At 44.4% G+C, this 23,194-nt stretch overlaps 2 protein-coding genes across 2 annotated transcripts in view; one reads left to right on the forward strand and one right to left on the reverse strand.

Annotated features, from left to right (window-relative positions):
* The window catches only part of LOC306925204 (uncharacterized protein), a 200,359-nt gene extending 184,276 nt beyond the window's left edge, over window positions 1–16,083 (reverse strand). The window contains exons 1-3 of the mRNA XM_079503895.1: window positions 15,980–16,083; window positions 15,095–15,379; window positions 1,205–1,671 (exon numbers count right to left, since the gene is read on the reverse strand). Of these exons, the coding sequence (XP_079360021.1) occupies window positions 1,205–1,671; window positions 15,095–15,379; window positions 15,980–15,995 (768 nt within the window). The 5' untranslated portion in view covers window positions 15,996–16,083. The remainder of the gene's footprint in view (window positions 1–1,204; window positions 1,672–15,094; window positions 15,380–15,979) is intronic.
* A 3,774-nt stretch (window positions 16,084–19,857) lies between these two features.
* hs1bp3 (HCLS1 binding protein 3) overlaps window positions 19,858–23,194 on the forward strand; it is a 29,560-nt gene continuing 26,223 nt past the window's right edge. The window contains exon 1 of the mRNA XM_079504225.1: window positions 19,858–20,029. Coding sequence (XP_079360351.1) covers window positions 20,004–20,029 — 26 coding nt within the window. The 5' untranslated portion in view covers window positions 19,858–20,003. The remainder of the gene's footprint in view (window positions 20,030–23,194) is intronic.

Here is a 23,194-nt window from a genome sequence, read left to right on the forward strand (position 1 = left end):
GGGACGTGTGGAGCGTTGTCTCTGTGTTTTAGAGAAGGGAGAAGAGTTTGGGACGTGTGGAGCATTGTCCCAGAGTTTGGGACGTGTGGAGCGTTGTCCCAGAGTTTAGGAGGTGTGGAGCGTTGTCCACGGTGTTTTAGAGAAGGGAGAAGAGTTTGGGACGTGTGGAGCGTTGTCCAGGGTGTTTTAGAGAAGGGAGAAGAGTTTGGGATGTGTGGAGCGTTGTCCAGGGTGTTTTAGAGAAGGGAGAAGAGTTTGGGACGTGTGGAGCGTTGTCCAGGGTGTTTTAGAGAAGGGAGAAGAGTTTGGGACGTGTGGAGCGTTGTCTCTGTGTTTTAGAGAAGGGAGAAGAGTTTGGGACGTGTGGAGCGTTGTCTCTGTGTTTTAGAGAAGGGAGCAGAGTTTAGGACGTGTGGAGCGTTGTCCCAGAGTTTGGGACGTGTGGAGCGTTGTCTCTGTGTTTTAGGGAAGGGAGAAGAGTTTAGGACGTGTGGAGCGTTGTCCCAGAGTTTAGGACGTGTGGAGCGTTGTCTCTGTGTTTTAGCGAGGGTCCTTCCAGCTTCCCTGCGTCGGCTGATCTGAGCGCTCGGGAGGGTTTGTAGGGTTCGATCAGACTTGCCAGATATGGGGGAGCCATACTATACCTCTGGTTACTATGAATGCCAGCATCAGAGTTTTGTACTCTGTGCGGGCAGTACAAAAACTCTGATGCTGGCATTCAAAGCAACCGAAGGTATGGCACCGCCATATCTGGCAAGTCTGATCGCACCTTTTAATTAAAGTACATCAGTATGCTACGATACAAAGAGCCACATTGATTCCTCACCGAGAACCATTGTGGTTAGAGATGTACCAATATTGTATCGGTATCGGAAAAGTATCGGTACCGGCACTTATTTGGTCATATCGGTATCGGCGAATATGAATATATATATTGGCACTATGGCAGGTAAATAAAATGTTGGGGCATGTAGAGTTTGCTTTGGAGATGCCCCAAACTGCAAGTGCACAATTTATGAGTGAGGAGTCTGCTATAAACGCAACACGGTATCGGTATTCGGTATCAGTATCGGCTAACACAGAAATTGTGGTATCGGTATCGGATCGGGAACTAAAGAAAGTGTATCGGGAACTAAAGAAAGTGTATCGGGACATCCCTAATAGTGGTCAATGTAAATATTCAACGTCTATGCAGGCAACAAACCTTCCTCCTTCTTCCGATCCTCTTCAAGTCGGCAAAGCGCTTCTTGACCTGCTGGGCAGACCTGGGGACGCCCGAGGTCTGGGAAACGGCCGCCGCGACCTCCGCCCACGCCTGGTTCACCACGGCGTTCCTGGGAGGCTGCGTCGACGTCCCGAAGATCTGAAGTTGACGTTCTTCGACCTCTCGCACCAGCACGTCGGTCTCGTCGCGCGTGTAGCGAACAGCACGCCGTCTTTGCTCGGCCCCCTCCGGTCTCCGAGGTGACTCCTCCTGCTGTTCTTCTTTAATCCGCGGGGGGAGGGGTATGCCCCGCCTGGGACGGCTCGACGAGCGTCCGCCCAGGTCCGGCTCCTCCTCTGGCTCTGGCTCCGCCCCCGTTGCTGGTGGCGCGGGTTCAGCGGACGCGGTCCAGGTCCCGTCTCCCCCGACCTCCTCCTGGACAGATTCTGCTTTGGCGGACGAGTCATCTGTGGAAACAAGACATGATCACATGGTAATATTTGTCAGGTGAAAGAAGCGCCGTCTGTCTCCGCTGTGTTTAGCTCAGTCTCGCTCATAACATTGGCAGCCGTTTGTCGCTTTCCGTTTCCAGTTGCGGCCGTAGAGTGAGTGAGTGGCTGGCTGGCTGGTGCAGTAGTTTGAAAATCTTTGAATGTATGTTCTTTCCGAGCGAATGTTTTTAACTCATATCGTCGCTTCTGGGGGGGGGGGGGGGGGGTTCCTGGAACAACATATTTTCCAGATGGGGGTCGGTGGCCAAATACAGATAATTCTGGGGGTCCTTGACATGAAAAAGGTTGAGAACCACTGACATAGAAACATAGGGTTTTTTTTCTTCAGAAAACTGTCAGGATTTAGACGACATGTCGAATCGAACATAGGTCTAAATGGGTTAAAAGGTTTGATTTTGATTGCAGGAGAACATAAGGATGGTAGCAGAACATAAGGATGGTAGCAGAACATAAGGATGGTAGCAGAACATAAGGATGGTAGCAGAACATAAGGATGGTAGCAGCAGAACATAAGGATGGCAGCAGAACATAAGGATGGCAGCAGAACATAAGGATGGTAGTAGCAGAACATAAGGATGGTAGCAGAACATAAGGATGGTAGCAGCAGAACATAAGGATGGCAGCAGCAGAACATAAGGATGGTAGCAGAACATAAGGATGGTAGCAGAACATAAGGATGGTAGCAGCAGAACATAAGGATGGTAGCAGAACATAAGGATGGTAGCAGAACATAAGGATGGTAGCAGCAGAACATAAGGATGGTAGCAGAACATAAGGATGGTAGCAGAACATAAGGATGGTAGTAGCAGAACATAAGGATGGTAGCAGCAGAACATAAGGATGGTAGCAGAACATAAGGATGGTAGCAGCAGAACATAAGGATGGTAGCAGCAGAACATAAGGATGGTAGTAGCAGAACATAAGGATGGTAGCAGCAGAACATAAGGATGGTAGCAGAACATAAGGATGGTAGCAGCAGAACATAAGGATGGTAGCAGCAGAACATAAGGATGGTAGCAGCAGAACATAAGGATGGTAGCAGAACATAAGGATGGTAGCAGCAGAACATAAGGATGGCAGCAGCAGAACATAAGGATGGTAGTAGCAGAACATAAGGATTGTAGCAGCAGAACATAAGGATGGTAGCAGAACATAAGGATGGTAGCAGCAGAACATAAGGATGGCAGCAGCAGAACATAAGGATGGTAGCAGCAGAACATAAGGATGGTAGCAGAACATAAGGATGGCAGCAGAACATAAGGATGGCAGCAGCAGAACATAAGGATGGTAGCAGAACATAAGGATGGTAGCAGCAGAACATAAGGATGGTAGCAGCAGAACATAAGGATGGTAGCAGCAGAACATAAGGATGGTAGTAGCAGAACATAAGGATGGTAGCAGCAGAACATAAGGATGGTAGCAGCAGAACATAAGGATGGTAGCAGCAGAACATAAGGATGGCAGCAGAACATAAGGATGGTAGCAGAACATAAGGATGGTAGCAGAACATAAGGATGGTAGCAGCAGAACATAAGGATGGTAGCAGCAGAACATAAGGATGGTAGCAGCAGAACATAAGGATGGCAGCAGAACATAAGGATGGTAGCAGAACATAAGGATGGTAGCAGAACATAAGGATGGTAGCAGAACATAAGGATGGTAGTAGCAGAACATAAGGATGGTAGCAGAACATAAGGATGGTAGCAGAACATAAGGATGGTAGCAGAACATAAGGATGGTAGTAGCAGAACATAAGGATGGTAGCAGAACATAAGGATGGCAGCAGAACATAAGGATGGTAGCAGAACATAAGGATGGTAGCAGAACATAAGGATGGTAGCAGCAGAACATAAGGATGGCAGCAGATCATAAGGATGGTAGCAGAACATAAGGATGGTAGCAGAACATAAGGATGGTAGCAGCAGAACATAAGGATGGTAGCAGCAGAACATAAGGATGGCAGCAGAACATAAGGATGGTAGCAGAACATAAGGATGGTAGCAGAACATAAGGATGGTAGCAGAACATAAGGATGGTAGCAGAACATAAGGATGGTAGTAGCAGAACATAAGGATGGTAGCAGCAGAACATAAGGATGGTAGCAGCAGAACATAAGGATGGTAGCAGCAGAACATAAGGATGGTAGCAGCAGAACATAAGGATGGTAGCAGCAGAACATAAGGATGGTAGCAGAACATAAGGATGGTAGCAGCAGAACATAAGGATGGTAGTAGCAGAACATAAGGATGGTAGCAGAACATAAGGATGGTAGCAGCAGAACATAAGGATGGTAGCAAAACATAAGGATGGTAGCAGAACATAAGGATGGTAGCAGCAGAACATAAGGATGGTAGCAGCAGAACATAAGGATGGTAGCAGCAGAACATAAGGATGGTAGCAGAACATAAGGATGGTAGCAGCAGAACATAAGGATGGTAGCAGCAGAACATAAGGATGGTAGTAGCAGAACATAAGGATGGTAGCAGAACATAAGGATGGTAGCAGAACATAAGGATGGTAGCAGAACATAAGGATGGTAGCAGCAGAACATAAGGATGGTAGTAGCAGAACATAAGGATGGTAGCAGAACATAAGGATGGTAGCAGCAGAACACAAGGATGGTAGCAGAACATAAGGATGGTAGCAGCAGAACATAAGGATGGCAGCAGATCATAAGGATGGTAGCAGAACATAAGGATGGTAGTAGCAGAACATAAGGATGGTAGCAGAACATAAGGATGGTAGCAGCAGAACATAAGGATGGTAGCAGCAGAACATAAGGATGGCAGCAGAACATAAGGATGGTAGCAGAACATAAGGATGGTAGCAGAACATAAGGATGGTAGCAGAACATAAGGATGGTAGCAGAACATAAGGATGGTAGTAGCAGAACATAAGGATGGTAGCAGCAGAACATAAGGATGGTAGCAGCAGAACATAAGGATGGTAGCAGCAGAACATAAGGATGGTAGCAGCAGAACATAAGGATGGTAGCAGCAGAACATAAGGATGGTAGCAGAACATAAGGATGGTAGCAGCAGAACATAAGGATGGTAGTAGCAGAACATAAGGATGGTAGCAGAACATAAGGATGGTAGCAGCAGAACATAAGGATGGTAGCAAAACATAAGGATGGTAGCAGAACATAAGGATGGTAGCAGCAGAACATAAGGATGGTAGCAGCAGAACATAAGGATGGTAGCAGCAGAACATAAGGATGGTAGCAGAACATAAGGATGGTAGCAGCAGAACATAAGGATGGTAGCAGCAGAACATAAGGATGGTAGTAGCAGAACATAAGGATGGTAGCAGAACATAAGGATGGTAGCAGAACATAAGGATGGTAGCAGAACATAAGGATGGTAGCAGCAGAACATAAGGATGGTAGTAGCAGAACATAAGGATGGTAGCAGAACATAAGGATGGTAGCAGCAGAACACAAGGATGGTAGCAGCAGAACATAAGGATGGTAGCAGCAGAACATAAGGATGGTAGCAGCAGAACATAAGGATGGTAGCAGAACATAAGGATGGTAGTAGCAGAACATAAGGATGGTAGCAGAACATAAGGATGGTAGCAGCAGAACATAAGGATGGTAGCAGCAGAACATAAGGATGGTAGCAGCAGAACATAAGGATGGTAGTAGCAGAACATAAGGATGGTAGCAGAACATAAGGATGGTAGCAGCAGAACATAAGGATGGTAGCAGCAGAACATAAGGATGGTAGCAGCAGAACATAAGGATGGTAGCAGCAGAACATAAGGATGGTAGCAGCAGAACATAAGGATGGTAGCAGAACATAAGGATGGTAGCAGCAGAACATAAGGATGGTAGTAGCAGAACATAAGGATGGTAGCAGCAGAACATAAGGATGGTAGTAGCAGAACATAAGGATGGTAGCAGCAGAACATAAGGATGGTAGTAGCAGAACATAAGGATGGTAGCAGAACATAAGGATGGTAGTAGCAGAACATAAGGATGGTAGCAGAACATAAGGATGGTAGCAGAACATAAGGATGGTAGTAGCAGAACATAAGGATGGTAGCAGAACATAAGGATGGTAGCAGCAGAACATAAGGATGGTAGCAGCAGAACATAAGGATGGTAGTAGCAGAACATAAGGATGGTAGCAGCAGAACATAAGGATGGTAGCAGAACATAAGGATGGTAGCAGCAGAACATAAGGATGGTAGTAGCAGAACATAAGGATGGTAGCAGAACATAAGGATGGTAGCAGCAGAACATAAGGATGGTAGCAGAACATAAGGATGGTAGCAGAACATAAGGATGGTAGCAGAACATAAGGATGGTAGCAGAACATAAGGATGGTAGCAGCAGAACATAAGGATGGTAGCAGCAGAACATAAGGATGGTAGCAGCAGAACATAAGGATGGTAGCAGCAGAACATAAGGATTGTAGCAGCAGAACATAAGGATGGTAGCAGCAGAACATAAGGATTGTAGCAGCAGAACATAAGGATGGTAGCAGAACATAAGGATGGTAGCAGCAGAACATAAGGATGGTAGCAGAACATAAGGATGGTAGTAGCAGAACATAAGGATGGTAGCAGCAGAACATAAGGATGGTAGCAGCAGAACATAAGGATGGTAGCAGAACATAAGGATGGTAGCAGAACATAAGGATGGTAGCAGAACATAAGGATGGTAGCAGAACATAAGGATGGTAGCAGCAGAACATAAGGATGGCAGCAGAACATAAGGATGGTAGTAGCAGAACATAAGGATGGTAGCAGAACATAAGGATGGTAGTAGAACATAAGGATGGTAGCAGAACATAAGGATGGTAGTAGCAGAACATAAGGATGGTAGCAGAACATAAGGATGGTAGCAGAACATAAGGATGGTAGTAGCAGAACATAAGGATGGTAGCAGAACATAAGGATGGTAGCAGAACATAAGGATGGTAGCAGAACATAAGGATGGTAGCAGCAGAACATAAGGATGGTAGCAGAACATAAGGATGGTAGCAGAACATAAGGATGGTAGCAGCAGAACATAAGGATGGTAGCAGAACATAAGGATGGTAGCAGCAGAACATAAGGATGGTAGCAGCAGAACATAAGGATGGTAGCAGAACATAAGGATGGTAGCAGAACATAAGGATGGTAGCAGAACATAAGGATGGTAGTAGCAGAACATAAGGATGGTAGCAGAACATAAGGATGGTAGCAGCAGAACATAAGGATGGTAGCAGAACATAAGGATGGTAGCAGAACATAAGGATGGTAGCAGCAGAACATAAGGATGGTAGCAGAACATAAGGATGGTAGCAGCAGAACATAAGGATGGTAGCAGCAGAACATAAGGATGGTAGCAGCAGAACATAAGGATGGTAGCAGCAGAACATAAGGATGGTAGCAGAACATAAGGATGGTAGCAGAACATAAGGATGGTAGCAGAACATAAGGATGGTAGCAGCAGAACATAAGGATGGTAGCAGAACATAAGGATGGTAGCAGAACATAAGGATGGTAGTAGCAGAACATAAGGATGGTAGCAGAACATAAGGATGGTAGCAGCAGAACATAAGGATGGTAGCAGCAGAACATAAGGATGGTAGTAGCAGAACATAAGGATGGTAGCAGCAGAACATAAGGATGGTAGCAGAACATAAGGATGGTAGCAGCAGAACATAAGGATGGTAGTAGCAGAACATAAGGATGGTAGCAGAACATAAGGATGGTAGCAGCAGAACATAAGGATGGTAGCAGAACATAAGGATGGTAGCAGAACATAAGGATGGTAGCAGAACATAAGGATGGTAGCAGAACATAAGGATGGTAGCAGCAGAACATAAGGATGGTAGCAGCAGAACATAAGGATGGTAGCAGCAGAACATAAGGATGGTAGCAGCAGAACATAAGGATTGTAGCAGCAGAACATAAGGATGGTAGCAGCAGAACATAAGGATTGTAGCAGCAGAACATAAGGATGGTAGCAGAACATAAGGATGGTAGCAGCAGAACATAAGGATGGTAGCAGAACATAAGGATGGTAGTAGCAGAACATAAGGATGGTAGCAGCAGAACATAAGGATGGTAGCAGCAGAACATAAGGATGGTAGCAGAACATAAGGATGGTAGCAGAACATAAGGATGGTAGCAGAACATAAGGATGGTAGCAGAACATAAGGATGGTAGCAGCAGAACATAAGGATGGCAGCAGAACATAAGGATGGTAGTAGCAGAACATAAGGATGGTAGCAGAACATAAGGATGGTAGTAGAACATAAGGATGGTAGCAGAACATAAGGATGGTAGTAGCAGAACATAAGGATGGTAGCAGAACATAAGGATGGTAGCAGAACATAAGGATGGTAGTAGCAGAACATAAGGATGGTAGCAGAACATAAGGATGGTAGCAGAACATAAGGATGGTAGCAGAACATAAGGATGGTAGCAGCAGAACATAAGGATGGTAGCAGAACATAAGGATGGTAGCAGAACATAAGGATGGTAGCAGCAGAACATAAGGATGGTAGCAGAACATAAGGATGGTAGCAGCAGAACATAAGGATGGTAGCAGCAGAACATAAGGATGGTAGCAGAACATAAGGATGGTAGCAGAACATAAGGATGGTAGCAGAACATAAGGATGGTAGTAGCAGAACATAAGGATGGTAGCAGAACATAAGGATGGTAGCAGCAGAACATAAGGATGGTAGCAGAACATAAGGATGGTAGCAGAACATAAGGATGGTAGCAGCAGAACATAAGGATGGTAGCAGAACATAAGGATGGTAGCAGCAGAACATAAGGATGGTAGCAGCAGAACATAAGGATGGTAGCAGCAGAACATAAGGATGGTAGCAGCAGAACATAAGGATGGTAGCAGAACATAAGGATGGTAGCAGAACATAAGGATGGTAGCAGAACATAAGGATGGTAGCAGCAGAACATAAGGATGGTAGCAGCAGAACATAAGGATGGTAGCAGAACATAAGGATGGTAGCAGCAGAACATAAGGATGGTAGCAGCAGAACATAAGGATGGTAGCAGAACATAAGGATGGTAGCAGAACATAAGGATGGTAGCAGAACATAAGGATGGTAGCAGCAGAACATAAGGATGGTAGCAGAACATAAGGATGGTAGCAGAACATAAGGATGGTAGCAGAACATAAGGATGGTAGCAGAACATAAGGATGGTAGCAGCAGAACATAAGGATGGTAGCAGCAGAACATAAGGATGGTAGCAGCAGAACATAAGGATGGTAGCAGCAGAACATAAGGATGGTAGCAGAACATAAGGATGGTAGCAGAACATAAGGATGGTAGCAGAACATAAGGATGGTAGCAGCAGAACATAAGGATGGTAGCAGCAGAACATAAGGATGGTAGCAGCAGAACATAAGGATGGTAGCAGCAGAACATAAGGATGGTAGCAGCAGAACATAAGGATGGTAGCAGAACATAAGGATGGTAGCAGAACATAAGGATGGTAGCAGCAGAACATAAGGATGGTAGCAGCAGAACATAAGCCGGATGTTTGACTGGAACTAAAACAACAAAATGAACCGAAAGTGACTCGAAAACAACTGAAAAACAAACAAACACGAAATGAAACACGTGAAAAACGGCGTGACTTCCCTGTGGCCTTTCCCAATTCCCTCCTGCTGCGCACCTCCTGTTCTGTTCTTTGTCTAAAATAGAAGTGTATATTCGTACGTCTCTAAATGTTTTGATGAATTGAACAAGGTGGACCCTCTTGTAACAAGTGTAATGCTTTATCGGTGTCGTCCACTCACAGTTAACAGTCTTTGTATTTAGTTGTACTTGTGTTACAGCACAAGCATAGGGGAACTGGACTGAAACATGAATGCGATGCGACCCCTCTTAAAACAGGAGTAGCCTTTCCATGGGTTTTATTTCGTCTTTAGGGGACTATTCTAGCCCTAACTGAACTGTCCGGAATCAACAAAGGAAATTACAATTACTACCCTAACTCCTACTCAACAACACGAAGGAAACTGGGCCCCAAAATAAAGAACCCCCCCACCCTTACCAAACCCGACAGGTGACACACAGTGGCACTAGGAGAACACATTATAGAGCACAGAGTGAGCAGTCCACATGAGAGTGAAGAGAGGACGCCTGGCACTGAACAGAGGTGGCCTGTTATCCTCCTCCACCACCTGCCGAAGACCAATCACCGCCTCCAGGCTCCAAGTCGCCACCTACTTTCCAAAGCAGTCACTTAACTCTCTCACTCTCTGCCAACTTCCACAGATGACACACCTGTCACACATCACTCTCTGCCCACTTCCACAGATGACACACCTGTCACACATCACTCTCTGCCCACCTCCACAGATGACACACCTGTCACACATCACTCTCTGCCCACCTCCACAGATGACACACCTGTCACACATCACTCTCTGCCCACCTCCACAGATGACACACCTGTCACACATCACTCTCTGCCCACCTCCACAGATGACACACCTGTCACACACAAGTAAGACGCGCGAACGCGGGAAGCGAACGCAGCTCGTAAATTGCAAAAACAACAATTAGAATAAATTACGTAATTTTTTAGGGGGTTTTTTAAGTTATTTTTTTTGTGTTTTTTAAGATTTGTTTTTAAGTTAAGTTTTTCCTTTTAAAGTTTTTCCTTTTTAAGTTTTTTTTTAAGTTAAGTTGTGTGTGTGTGTGTGCGTGCGTGTTTTTCCTTTTTAAGTTTTTTTTTAAGTTAAGTTTTGTGTGTGCGTGCGTGCGTGCGTGCGTGCGTGTGTGTGTTTTTGTGTGTGATACAGCTGCGCCCTCTGGTGGTGGGCGGGTGGTGTTACAGCGTGACAGACAGACATGATCTGCTGGGTCTCATAGTAAATGCTCACTGCGTTCGCAATCACTCTCTGCCCACCTCCACAAATGACACACCTGTCACACATCACTCTCTGCCCACCTCCACAGATGACACACCTGTCACACATCACTCTCTGCCCACTTCCACAGATGACACACCTGTCACACATCACTCTCTGCCCACCTCCACAGATGACACACCTGTCACACATCACTCTCTGCCCACCTCCACAGATGACACACCTGTCACACATCACTCTCTCATCAAGCCACCACATACCAGGGGAAAGAAGGTTAACCCTACCTATAGTCCAACCTCCCATACTCATATAGACCCGGGGTCGTAACACTTGAAATTTATTTTCGCTCCTACGCCACCAAAATGTGGAACGCCCTACCTACAGTCATTAAGACATGTGAATACCTAGACTCCTTCAAAACCGCTCTCAAAGAGCACCTACGGACGGCTGCAATTCGAAACTGGCCCCGGTAACCCCCACCCACCCTTTTTTCCCCTCCGCGTATGTTTGTTTCATTCCTTTTTTTACCTCCTCTATGATGATTTCCTGTTTTCTTTGCTATAGAGTATATTTGTACGTCTCTAATTGTTATGATGAATTGAACATGGTGGGCCTTATCGTAAACAAGTGTAATGCTTTATTGGGTCATCCACAGTTAACAGTTTTGTTTTGAGTTGTGCTTGAAATGTACTGTAATTCTCCAATCTGTTAATTAATTCATCAATCAATCAATCAAATGTACTGTAATTCTGCAAACTGTTAATAAATACTTCAATCAAACATGTGTGTGACACCCACAAATAGGCTGTGCCCTTGGATTGGCTGAAGGCCTAGATCATTCAGTCAATAATCTCATCTCATAGCACCTCCACAATATCACAGCATCTCCATAAGAAATAAACCACAGTATGACATCATCAAATTTAGTCCTGTGACAAATGGGCAATAAGTGCTTTAGTTTTTGAGATACGCCTACCGGAGGTAGGACCAAAACACAACATAGTTGTTGAGATACCCCTACCGGAGGTAGGACCAAACACAACATAGTTGTTGAGATACCCCTACCGGAGGTAGGACCAAACACAACATAGTTGTTGAGATACCCCTACCGGAGGTAGGACCAAACACAACATAGTTGTTGAGATACCCCTACCGGAGGTAGGACCAAACACAACATAGTTGTTGAGATACGCCTACCGGAGGTAGGACCAAACACAACATAGTTGTTGAGATACCCCTACCGGAGGTAGGACCAAACACAACATAGTTGTTGAGATACCCCTACCGGAGGTAGGACCAAACACAACATAGTTGTTGAGATACCCCTAACGGAGGTAGGACCAAACACAACATAGTTGTTGAGATACCCCTACCGGAGGTAGGACCAAACACAACATAGTTGTTGAGATACCCCTACCGGAGGTAGGACCAAACACAACATAGTTGTTGAGATACGCCTACCGGAGGTAGGACCAAACACAACATAGTTTTTGAGATACGCCTACCGGAGGTAGGACCAAACACAACATAGTTTTTGAGATACGCCTACCGGAGGTAGAACCAAACACAACATAGTTTTTGAGATACGCCTACCGGAGGTAGAACCAAACACAACATAGTTGTTGAGATACGCCTACCGGAGGTAGGACCAAACACAACATAGTTTTTCCTCATTTCTAAGGGCCGATTCATACTCCTATTTTAGAGCCGAATAAAAGTCGGTTCGGCTCTGTAGAGCCTACAATGTGACGTAATTTGAGGTTTGGGGGGGCGGGTACCGTCCTAAACTCGGCTCTTCGGTGCTACTGAAAATTTCTGACGAGCCGAAATCATTTCGGCACTACAGAGCCGAAACAGCGGTAAAATAGGAGTATGAATCGGCCCTAAGGCCTCCCATACATGAAATGGATTATTGTGTCAAAATATTTGAATGCAAAAGGGGTGGAATTGATGTGTAAGGGATAATATCTGGCTAGGTGGTCGTTGTCGGGAGATTTGCCGAGGTGGTTAAACTCCCTGAAGGTGAATTATCTCCCGACAACGACCACCTAGCCAGATATTATCCCGCTTATTACATGGCTACCTAATATAAATTAATATATTGACCCAAAACACAACAAAAAAAGTATTCCATAAGTTCGTGCTGGCTGCGTCTGGCCAGCTGCAGGGCTGCAGCACTGTCGGAAAACAAGGAAGTGAGTTGATCAAATATAATCAATTTTCGGGTTTTACTGCTTCGTCTATTTCTCGCTCAAATGTTTACAAAAACATTTTTAAGAGCAACGTTTAGCTGTAAATGACATTGTGTGTCACTAGTGTGTGTGTGTGTTTACATGGCCGTCATGTTGGAAACAGCAGTAAATCAAGCGGGCGCAGCCGCGCAGCTGGTGCTCAGAGGGTTTTAGTATGCAGGTCTGTTATACAGCGGAGCAGTCATTATCATCACATAACTCACAGCTGAATTCAGCGATTGACCAATCAGAATCAAGCATTCAACCAAGCCATGTAATAAATAAAGTTATACACCCCAAAGTAAAAATAAGGCCTGTCCGTCTGGGCGTTGAGGCACTTTAAAGTCATGTAGAGTCACAATGGAAGCTCTGAGAGGTTCAAAACTTAGCATACTTTAAGCCAGGACATACCTCTACATTCTAGAAAAGAATGAATGTCATTATCTGAATGTCAATATGAGATAGTCATTTGAACACATACCTACAGTAGGCGGAATTGTAATGTCTTCTTTGTAGTGACTCTGATATGGATTATAGCTGCCCACCAACCTACCCAACCTGCTCTAGGTTAGTTAAACCAACCTGCTGTATTATAGCTGCCCACCAACCTACCCAACCTGCTCTAGGTTAGTTAAACCAACCTGCGGTGTGTAGGTTGAACCAGAGCCATCTAATAGAAGAGTTAGGACATTGAGGGGGCAGAAACCCAGAGCCATCTAATAGAAGAGTTAGGACATTGAGGGGGCAGAAACCCAGAGCCATCTAATAGAAGAGTTAGGACATTGAGGGGGCAGAAACCCAGAGCCATCTAATAGAAGAGTTAGGACATTGGGGGGCAGAAACCCAGAGCCATCTAATAGAAGAGTTAGGACATTGAGGGGGCAGAAACCCAGAGCCATCTAATAGAAGAGTTAGGACATTGAGGGGGCAGAAACCCAGAGCCATCTAATAGAAGAGTTAGGACATTGAGGGGGCAGAAACCCAGAGCCATCTAATAGAAGAGTTAGGACATTGAGGGGGCAGAAACCGAGCGCTCGGGTGCTGTTCATGCAGCCTGAACTGAGACAAGCTGGAGTTGGAAATGCAGTTTTCAACGAGGGCGGAGCAAATAAGAGCTATTTTAGGCATGTGTGCAACATGCACACATTTTAACCCATTCTGGATGGGAACCCCTTTTTGGTGTTTTAACCATTATTTTAGTCGCCTGGATTGTTTTTGTGTTAGTCTAGTTTTAGTCGACTAAATATCATAAGATTTTAGTCGACTAAATCTACAGGTGATTTAGTCGACTAAAATGTATTTTGGCGGGTTTTGAAACAGTCCAAATTACTGATTTTACACTTGCTGAAAATAGCCGATCTACAAGCTCAGAACGCGTCACAGCCCGACGCGTTGTAAGCTTGTAGATCTGCTATTTTCAGCATGCAACCAAGTGTAAAATGACTTATTCTGGATCTCTTGTCCACTAGTCCCTTCCTAGCCTGGAGTCCACCTATGCTTTCTATGGCAGAGGCAGCTCCCGGCAGGATCCGCCGGGGGAATCTAGACGCAGCTGTGCGACATGAGACTAATTAATTAGAGCGACAGAGAGAGAGAGGAGTGTGTGTGTGTGTGTGTGTGTGTGTGTGTGTGTGTACGGGTGTGCGTGTGTGCGACAATTTAACGAAGGTGCAGACGATCAGAAATCAGCAGAGAGTGATCGACGTTTGCGCCACTCTCTCCCTGGAAATAAAAATGTCTGGGTTTCCGAGGCTAGTCCCTTCCTAACATTTTAGTATAGTTTTTATTCGTTGGCGAAATTGTCAGAATATTTAGTCTTAGTTTTAGTCATCACATAGTTTTCATTTAGTTTCCATTTAGTTTTCGTCAGTGAAAAAAGGTTAGTCGACGAACATTTTTCGTCTCGTAGTTTTAGTCGACGAAATCAACACTGCTGTGTGTGTAGGTTGAACCAACCTACTCTGTGTAGGTTGGTTGATTGATTGATTGATTGACATATTTATTAACAGTTTGCAGAATTACAGTACATTTCGAGCACAACTCGATACAAAGACTGTTAACTGTGAGTGGACGACCCAATTAAGCATTACACTTGTTTACAATAGGGTCCACCTTGTTCAATTCATCAAAACATTTAGAGACGTACAAATAGACACTTCCATATAGCCAAAGAACAGAACAGGAATTCATCATAAAGGAGGTAAAAAGGGAAAATAAACATATAGCCTACACGGAGGGGGAAAAGGGGGGAGGGAGCGGTGGGGGGGGATTCAGATTTTAGGGGGGAAGTTGAACCAACCTGCTCTGTGTAGGTTGACGCGCGGCTGTAAAAGCGTGTCCAGAAGTCTGTCCTTTTTCTCCAGCAGGGTTTCCAGTGTCTCCATCTCTCTCTGGAAGAGGCTGCACATACACGCCGCGGCCACACTGAGGCGCTCCAACACCAGCACCCTGACGCTGAGCTCCACACTGCAGACATCGCTGTTAGCACCGCGACGCAGAACACACAATATGATGTCCTCTCCCGCCGACCGCAGCTGCTCATTGATGGACATCCGTAGAGACTCCATTTGAACCTCTTTACCTCCTTTAGGAGACATGTTTCACCATAGAGTTATTAATAGTAATTACCTCTTTTAGGAGACATGTTTCACCATAGTTATTAATAATATTAATTATAATAGTAATTACCTCCTTTAGGAGACATGTTTCACCATAGAGTTATTAAGAATATTAATTATAATAGTAATTACCTCCTTTAGGAGACATGTTTCACCATAGAGTTATTAATAATATTAATTATAATAGTAATTACCTCCTTTAGGAGACATGTTTCACCATAGAGTTATTAAGAATATTAATTATAATAGTAATTACCTCCTTTAGGAGACATGTTTCACCATAGAGTTATTAATAATATTAATTATAATAGTAATTACCTCCTTTAGGAGACATGTTTCACCATAGAGTTATTAATAATATTAATTATAATAGTAATTACCTCCTTTAGGAGACATGTTTCACCATAGAGTTATTAATAATATTAATTATAATAGTAATTACCTCCTTGAGGAGACATGTTTCACCATAGTTATTATTAATATTAATTATAATAGTACTTTACCTCCTTGAGGAGACATGTTTCACCAAAGAGTTATTATTAATATTAATTATAATAGTACTTTACCTCCTTGAGGAGACATGTTTCACCATAGAGTTATTATTAATAGTAATAATTATAATAATAGCGTGTCGCTCTTTGTTTACTGTTCGGCAGCAGCAGCAGCACCGTGACCCCGGAAACACTACACGCACTATACTTACTTACTTCCGGGTCAACGTGGTTGTTGTTGTTGTTGACGCAGCATGCACAATGTCGCCCCCTGCTGGGGGAGGTGTGTAACTGTCTTTGTGTCTAATTTTTGAGTTGTTGATCCCAAATTATAAAGAATTAGATGACAATGAAAAACAACTCATTGTATTAGGAGAGGGACCGGCAGCACATCTGGCTGCACAGTATGTGACTGCATGTCACAACATGAGGGACACGCAGGAAAAAAAATACACAATTTGACCATTATCTTGACACACACACACACACACACACACACACACACACACACACACACACACACACACACACACACACACACACACACACACACACACACACACACACACACCACGGACACATATAATACTGTACATTTTGACCAGTATGACAGTATTTGCATATTATATTTTGAAGGTTTGTTTTCTGTTATATTTTATTTTATTTCGTTTTTTTGCTGCATTTCATGCTTTGGCAACACTGTAGTTATTACATTCATGCCAATAAAGCTAATTGAAGAGAGAGAGAGAGAGAGAGAGAGAGAGAGGGGGGGGGGGGGGGGGGGGAGTGAGAGGTGGGAGAGAGGGAGACACCGACAGACAGACAGACAGACAGACAGACAGTGGGCACTAGGGATGTACAATATAGGCCTATATATAGACTTTCAGAAGTACAAGAGTGAAATTTTGGCAAAACACTGAACATAGTCGTGTAAAAATCACACCAGTGTGAAGTGAGAGGCGCTAATATATTAAAGTCTAACTCATATGTTGATTAGGTGATGTAATGGTGATGTAATGGTGATGTAATGGTGATGTAAAACAAACGACAAGGACAATATTATTTTCCATTCATTGTCAATGGCGTTTTTAAAACAAACCTGTATATAGGAGGGGCTAGAGTAAATCAGAAATCACACCCGTGTGAAGTGAGGGGCGCTCTTAACGTTATACATCATCATACATCATCTCATGAACAACTGAATGTATGTGAATGGTTAGCCGATTAGCTTGTCTACATATGACGTACATTGCCCCCTTCATTGTCAATGGCGTTGACAATTTACGTCATATTTGAGGCACATATAATTTCTCCTTTCATTGTCAATGGCAAATTATATGAGACGTGTGGGGGCTAGCACCCCTCACAGCTGTATATTGGAGGGGCTAGCACCCCTCAAAGCTGTATATAGGAGGGGCTAGCACCCCTCACAGCTGTATATAGGAGGGGCTAGCGCCCCTCAAAGCTGTATATAGGAGGGGCTAGCACCCCTCAAAGCTGTAGGAGGGGCTAGCACCCCTCAAAGCTGTATATAGGAGGGGCTAGCGCCCCTCAAAACTGTATATAGGAGGGGCTAGCACCCCTCAAAGCTGTAGGAGGGGTGCATGTCGGAGTCCCCAGACTCCCCATAAACTACCACTCTGTGCATGTCAGAGTCCCCAGACTCCCCATAAACTACCACTCTGTGCATGTCAGAGTCCCCAGACTCCCCATAAACTACCACTCTGTGCATGTCAGAGTCCCCAGACTCCCCATAAACTACCACTCTGTGCATGTCAGAGTCCCCAGACTCCCCATAAACTACCACTATATGCATGTCAGAGTCCCCAGACTCCCCATAAACTACCACTATATGCATGTCGGAGTCCCCAGACTCCCCATAAACTACCACTCTGTGCATGTCAGAGTCCCCAGACTCCCCATAAACTACCACTCTGTTCATGTCAGAGTCCCCAGACTCCCCATAAACTACCACTCTGTGCATGTCAGAGTCCCCAGACTCCCCATAAACTACCACTCTGTGCATGTCAGAGTCCCCAGACTCCCCATAAACTACCACTATATGCATGTCGGAGTCCCCAGACTCCCCATAAACTACCACTCTGTGCATGTCAGAGTCCCCAGACTCCCCATAAACTACCAAAGCAAAATAAGAAACTACGACCAGCCCATCTGAAACTTAACTAAATAATAACAGCAACAAAAAGGGAACACAACTGTTCAGTTTGGGTGTTTGGGAGACAATGAGCTGCAGCTGCTGGCCACTCTCTTAATGAGCTGCTGGCCACAGGTCTCTTATAGAGACAATGAGCTGCTGGCCACAGGTCCTCTTATAGAGACAATGAGCTGCAGGTCCTCTTATAGAGACAATGAGCTGCTGGCCACAGGTCCTCTTATAGAGACAATGAGCTGCTGGCCACAGGTCCTCTTATAGAGACAATGAGCTGCTGGCCACAGGTCCTCTTATAGAGACAATGAGCTGCTGGCCACAGGTCTCTTATAGAGACAATGAGCTGCTGGACACAGGTCCTCTTATAGAGACAATGAGCTGCTGGCCACAGGTCTCTTATAGAGACAATGAGCTGCTGGCCACAGGTCCTCTTATAGAGACAATGAGCTGCTGGCCACAGGTCTCTTATAGAGACAATGAGCTGCTGGCCACAGGTCTCTTATAGAGACAATGAGCTGCTGGCCACAGGTCCTCTTATAGAGACAATGAGCTGCTGGCCACAGGTCCTCTTATAGAGACAATGAGCTGCTGGTCACAGGTCTCTTATAGAGACAATGAGCTGCTGGTCACAGGTCTCTTATAGAGACAATGAGCTGCTGGCCACAGGTCCTCTTATAGAGACAATGAGCTGCTGGCCACAGGTCCTCTTATAGAGACAATGAGCTGCTGGCCACAGGTCCTCTTATAGAGACAATGAGCTGCTGGCCACAGGTCCTCTTATAGAGACAATGAGCTGCTGGCCACAGGTCCTCTTATAGAGACAATGAGCTGCTGGCCACAGGTCCTCTTATAGAGACAATGAGCTGCTGGCCACAGGTCCTCTTATAGAGACAATGAGCTGCTGGCCACAGGTCTCTTATAGAGACAATGAGCTGCTGGTCACAGGTCTCTTATAGAGACAATGAGCTGCTGGCCACAGGTCTCTTATATAGCCTGCCACTAATCACGAACAGCTCACACAGGGTGTGGCAGCCAGAGCCCTCAGGTGATTGACAGGTGAGGCACTTTAGACCAGCAGAGGTCAGCAAAGCCACAGGCACAACAACAGAACAAAGACAGAGTAAGTAAAGAATAATTTTCACAAAATGGCAATTTTCATTGGCTCATAAAACCTTCATTTTTTTCACTTAAAAAAACCCCAGAGGTCAAAAGTAAGAGCACGGTACTCGTTCGGCATGAGAAGACGCATATGTGTATCGATGTTTTATTGCCGACGGTCAAACGGTTCATGAGCTACGCGTGGTCAAAGTTAGCATTTTCAATTGAGTGCTATAGCGCCACCCTTTGGCCAATGGTTGTGGGCTTCGCATCCTCACGATCTGGCATGGCCCTCTACCATATCTCCAAATTTCGCGAAAACCGACTGCACGGTTCAGCCAGAACTGCTATTTTTGGCGGAAGGAGAAGGAGAAGAAAAACACTAACAATAACAATAAAGGACCAAGTCCTTTCAGGACTGCTTGTTCCTTTAATAATAATAATAATAGTACAAGTAGGTCAAATTTGACGCTTGCATCATGACATGCAAGCGTCAAATTCGACCTATACTTTTAGCAAGTTGCATGGCTATTATCTGGATAAACATTGTGGGCGGAGCCTGAGTATACCGAGGCTAAACCGAGAGGTTTTTGATGACAGAATGTTTCTGAATCTCGTGATCATCATCAGACAGACAGGCAGGCAGGCAGGCAGGCAGACAGACAGACAGACAGACAGACAGGCAGGCAGGCAGGCAGACAGGCAGGCAGGCAGACAGGCAGGCAGGCAGACAGACAGACAGACAGACAGACAGACAGACAGACAGACAGGCAGGCAGGCAGGCAGGCAGGCAGGCAGACAGACAGGCAGACAGGCAGGCAGACAGACGTCATGCCGGACGGACTGGTAACAAACAGGTAACAACTTTTTAATTGCAACTTTATTCTTTCATGTTTTGTTGTGTTTTTATCCTCCCCCTTCGCGCGTTCCGCTTCCGATCGATATCTCTTACTATCTTGGTCTGTTAGTATACAAACTCTTACTTTGAGCCTTAAGGGTTAACTTGTCTTCCTCTGCCTCAAACGGTCTCATCATGTGACTGTTTTGTTGTGGTGAATAAAGTGCCTAAAGTCCATTACGGTGCATGAAGGCTCCTCGGTCTGGGTCCTAATAACACACATTAAAAACAGGGGGAAACATGGTCAATGTTGGACACGTCGTTCATCGCAGTGCATATAGCCTATAGACCATGTTGTGAAAACTCCGGAGTTGTGCGCCTGTATAGTCTGTACTATAGGCTATACTATAGGCTATACTATAGGCTATACAGGCGCACAACTCCCTATAGGGCTCGATATATTCTATATGAACATTCATATTATTCATAGTTCTTCTCAGCCTTCCCTAAGAAGTGCTTGTGTAAACAACACTGTAAGCTTTATATAGTTATTTTCCACAGTCTTGGTCACAACAATCCCCTACATAAAGCCAAGCCAGTATACTTCTACAGACGTAGTATGTAACATACAGTGGCCCTGTGTAGCAACTCTCATTCGGAACATTGTATGAGTGTATGTAGGCTATTAGTCCGTGTTTAGTTTTTTCCTTCCAATAAAAGAATAAACATTCCACGTCTTTTTAATCCCGTCTGTGTCGGAAGTTACGGGGGTCGTGGTAGCCTACTATAGGGGCGGGGCGCGTCAGGTGAAAGCCGGTATTACACTCGATGTAAATACGAAACTATTTTTGTTAATGTGTGTATTCCGCTTTGTTTCAGCATGCATGGCACAATGTCATGAAAAACACAGAATGTCTTTGCTGATTACAATACATCAAATCATATAATAAAAACCTGGGGCCTGTTTCACGAAACTTGGATTAGAGATTAAACCGGGATTTAACAGATATCCTGGTTTAATATATCCTGGATTTAACAGATATCCTGGTTTAATATATCCTGGATCAGCGATTAACCGGTTTCATGAAAGCTGGTTAATCTTGCCAGATTCATTTGGCCAGTTAACCTGGATATGTTGAGGCTTGATTCAGTTTCATGAAAGCAATGCCACACTAGTTACCATGGAAACTAATGCTGTGGATTTAGCCTGCTCCGGACCAGGCTAACAGCAGGTTTAACCTAATCCTGATGTCTTTACTGTTCATTAAGCAGTCAATCTGATCACAAACCAAGGAATAATTTAAGCACTATATACAAAATCAAAATCAAAACTAGAAAAAGTGCCCTTCTGGGCACAGGTCTCCACCAGGAGGATAGGAGTGTTTGTGTGATGTTTGGCAAAATATTTAGGAGCAATATAAACGACGCGGCTTGGCCTGTTGTAGCGCCACCATGAGGCTGATTTGAATACTGTCAAGTGGCATTTCTTCCAAAGCCTAGTGGGAATATGCATGCACAGTTTCACCACAATCGGACGCTGCGTTGAGTAGTTGTGGCGATTTGTACAAAACGGGTACAAAGCGGGCTACTCCTGAAAAGTTTAGAAGCCAATTGTAGCCAATGAGGGTGGATTCTGAGAAATCAAACAAACCCGTCTTGATCACATGACTATGGAGAGCATGTGTACCGATTTGCGGGAAATTTGGATAAAATCTGAAGGAGTAATATTAGAAAATGTGTTTTACATATGTCGGCCTCCTGGTGGCGCTATAAAGAGCAGATGTGAAAAATTCCAGGCCTCCGACCCCCATCTGAAAATATGTTGTTCCAGGGACCCCCCAGACGCAAAGATTTGAGTTAAAAACATTCTGAAAGAATATATTCAATGATTTGTGCTACATTTTCACGATTAAAAAAAAATAACAGACCTACAAGCTCGTAGCGCAGCACTCGGTTCCGTGCTATGAGCTTGTATTTTTCAATAGCTAAAGTATAACATAAAGCTTAAACACCAAAAAGGGTTCCGGCCCCCCAAAATGGTTTAAGAATTCTATTACATTTATTATGACAATTTCAGTCATAATACTTTTTTAGAGTTAAGAGTAGTGGTAAAATGTATATATTTTTGGGGTATAGTTAATCATTCAGTCTATCCACTATTGAGATTATTTTCTTAATTTTAATTACAGCAGCATTATTTCTTTTAGAAGCTTAAGTCCTTGTATCAGTAAGTCTGGAATAGATTAGTAAAGATACTGAGGTATACAGAAGGGGGCAGTAATGCAACCAGTTCCAAAAGGAACTGGTCTCTATACTGCCTCCCCCTGGCCAGCCGGGGCGCCTGATGGAGGGGAAAGGAACTGGTTGGAATAACGTGTTCCTTCCACGCGCTACGTCCAACCAGGGAAACTCCCCCCTGTCAGGTGTAAAGGAGCGACTTGGACTCCTCATGCATGAAGGAAGCATGAGTTCAAGTCCTTGCTCTCCCCAGGTTTTCCCTATTTATTTATTGATTTTATTTTTGAGGGGTGCTAGCCCCTCCTATACACAGGTTTAATGTTTGTCTTTAGTTCAATGTTTGTTTTGTAAACGCATTGACATCACCTAATCAACATGATAGACCTTAATATATTAGCGCCCCTCACTTCACACGGGTGTGTTTTTTTAATTTACTATAGTCCTACTAGACCCCAAGAAATTACATCTGGCCACAAAAGATCACGGGATCTACTGAATGTGACAAACTGACATATTGAGCCTACAACACAGTATGGCTTCCCCCCAGTAGGCTACCTTCACATTCAGTAGATCCTGTGATCTTTTGTGTCCATAATATGTAATTTCTGGGGCTCTATTAGGACTATAGTGAATAATAAAGAAATCACCATAATATTTTGTGTAAAAAAAAAGGAAAAAAAAGACATGACATGTCATTAAGACATGTCATGACTCCTTCAAAACCGCTCAAAGAGCACCTACCTCTCAAAGAGAACCTACCTCTCAAAGAGAACCTACGCTCTCAAAGAGCACCTACCTCTCAAAGAGAACCTACCTCTCAAAGAGAAACTACCTCTCAAAGAGAACCTACCTCTCAAAGAGAACCTACGCTCTCAAAGAGCACCTACCTCTCAAAGAGAACCTACCTCTCAAAGAGAACCTACCTCTCAAAGAGAACCTACCTCTC

The sequence above is a fragment of the Electrona antarctica genome (assembly GCF_951216825.1).
Source record: "Electrona antarctica genome assembly, chromosome: 6".
In the NCBI taxonomy this organism is placed as follows: domain Eukaryota; kingdom Metazoa; phylum Chordata; class Actinopteri; order Myctophiformes; family Myctophidae; genus Electrona; species Electrona antarctica.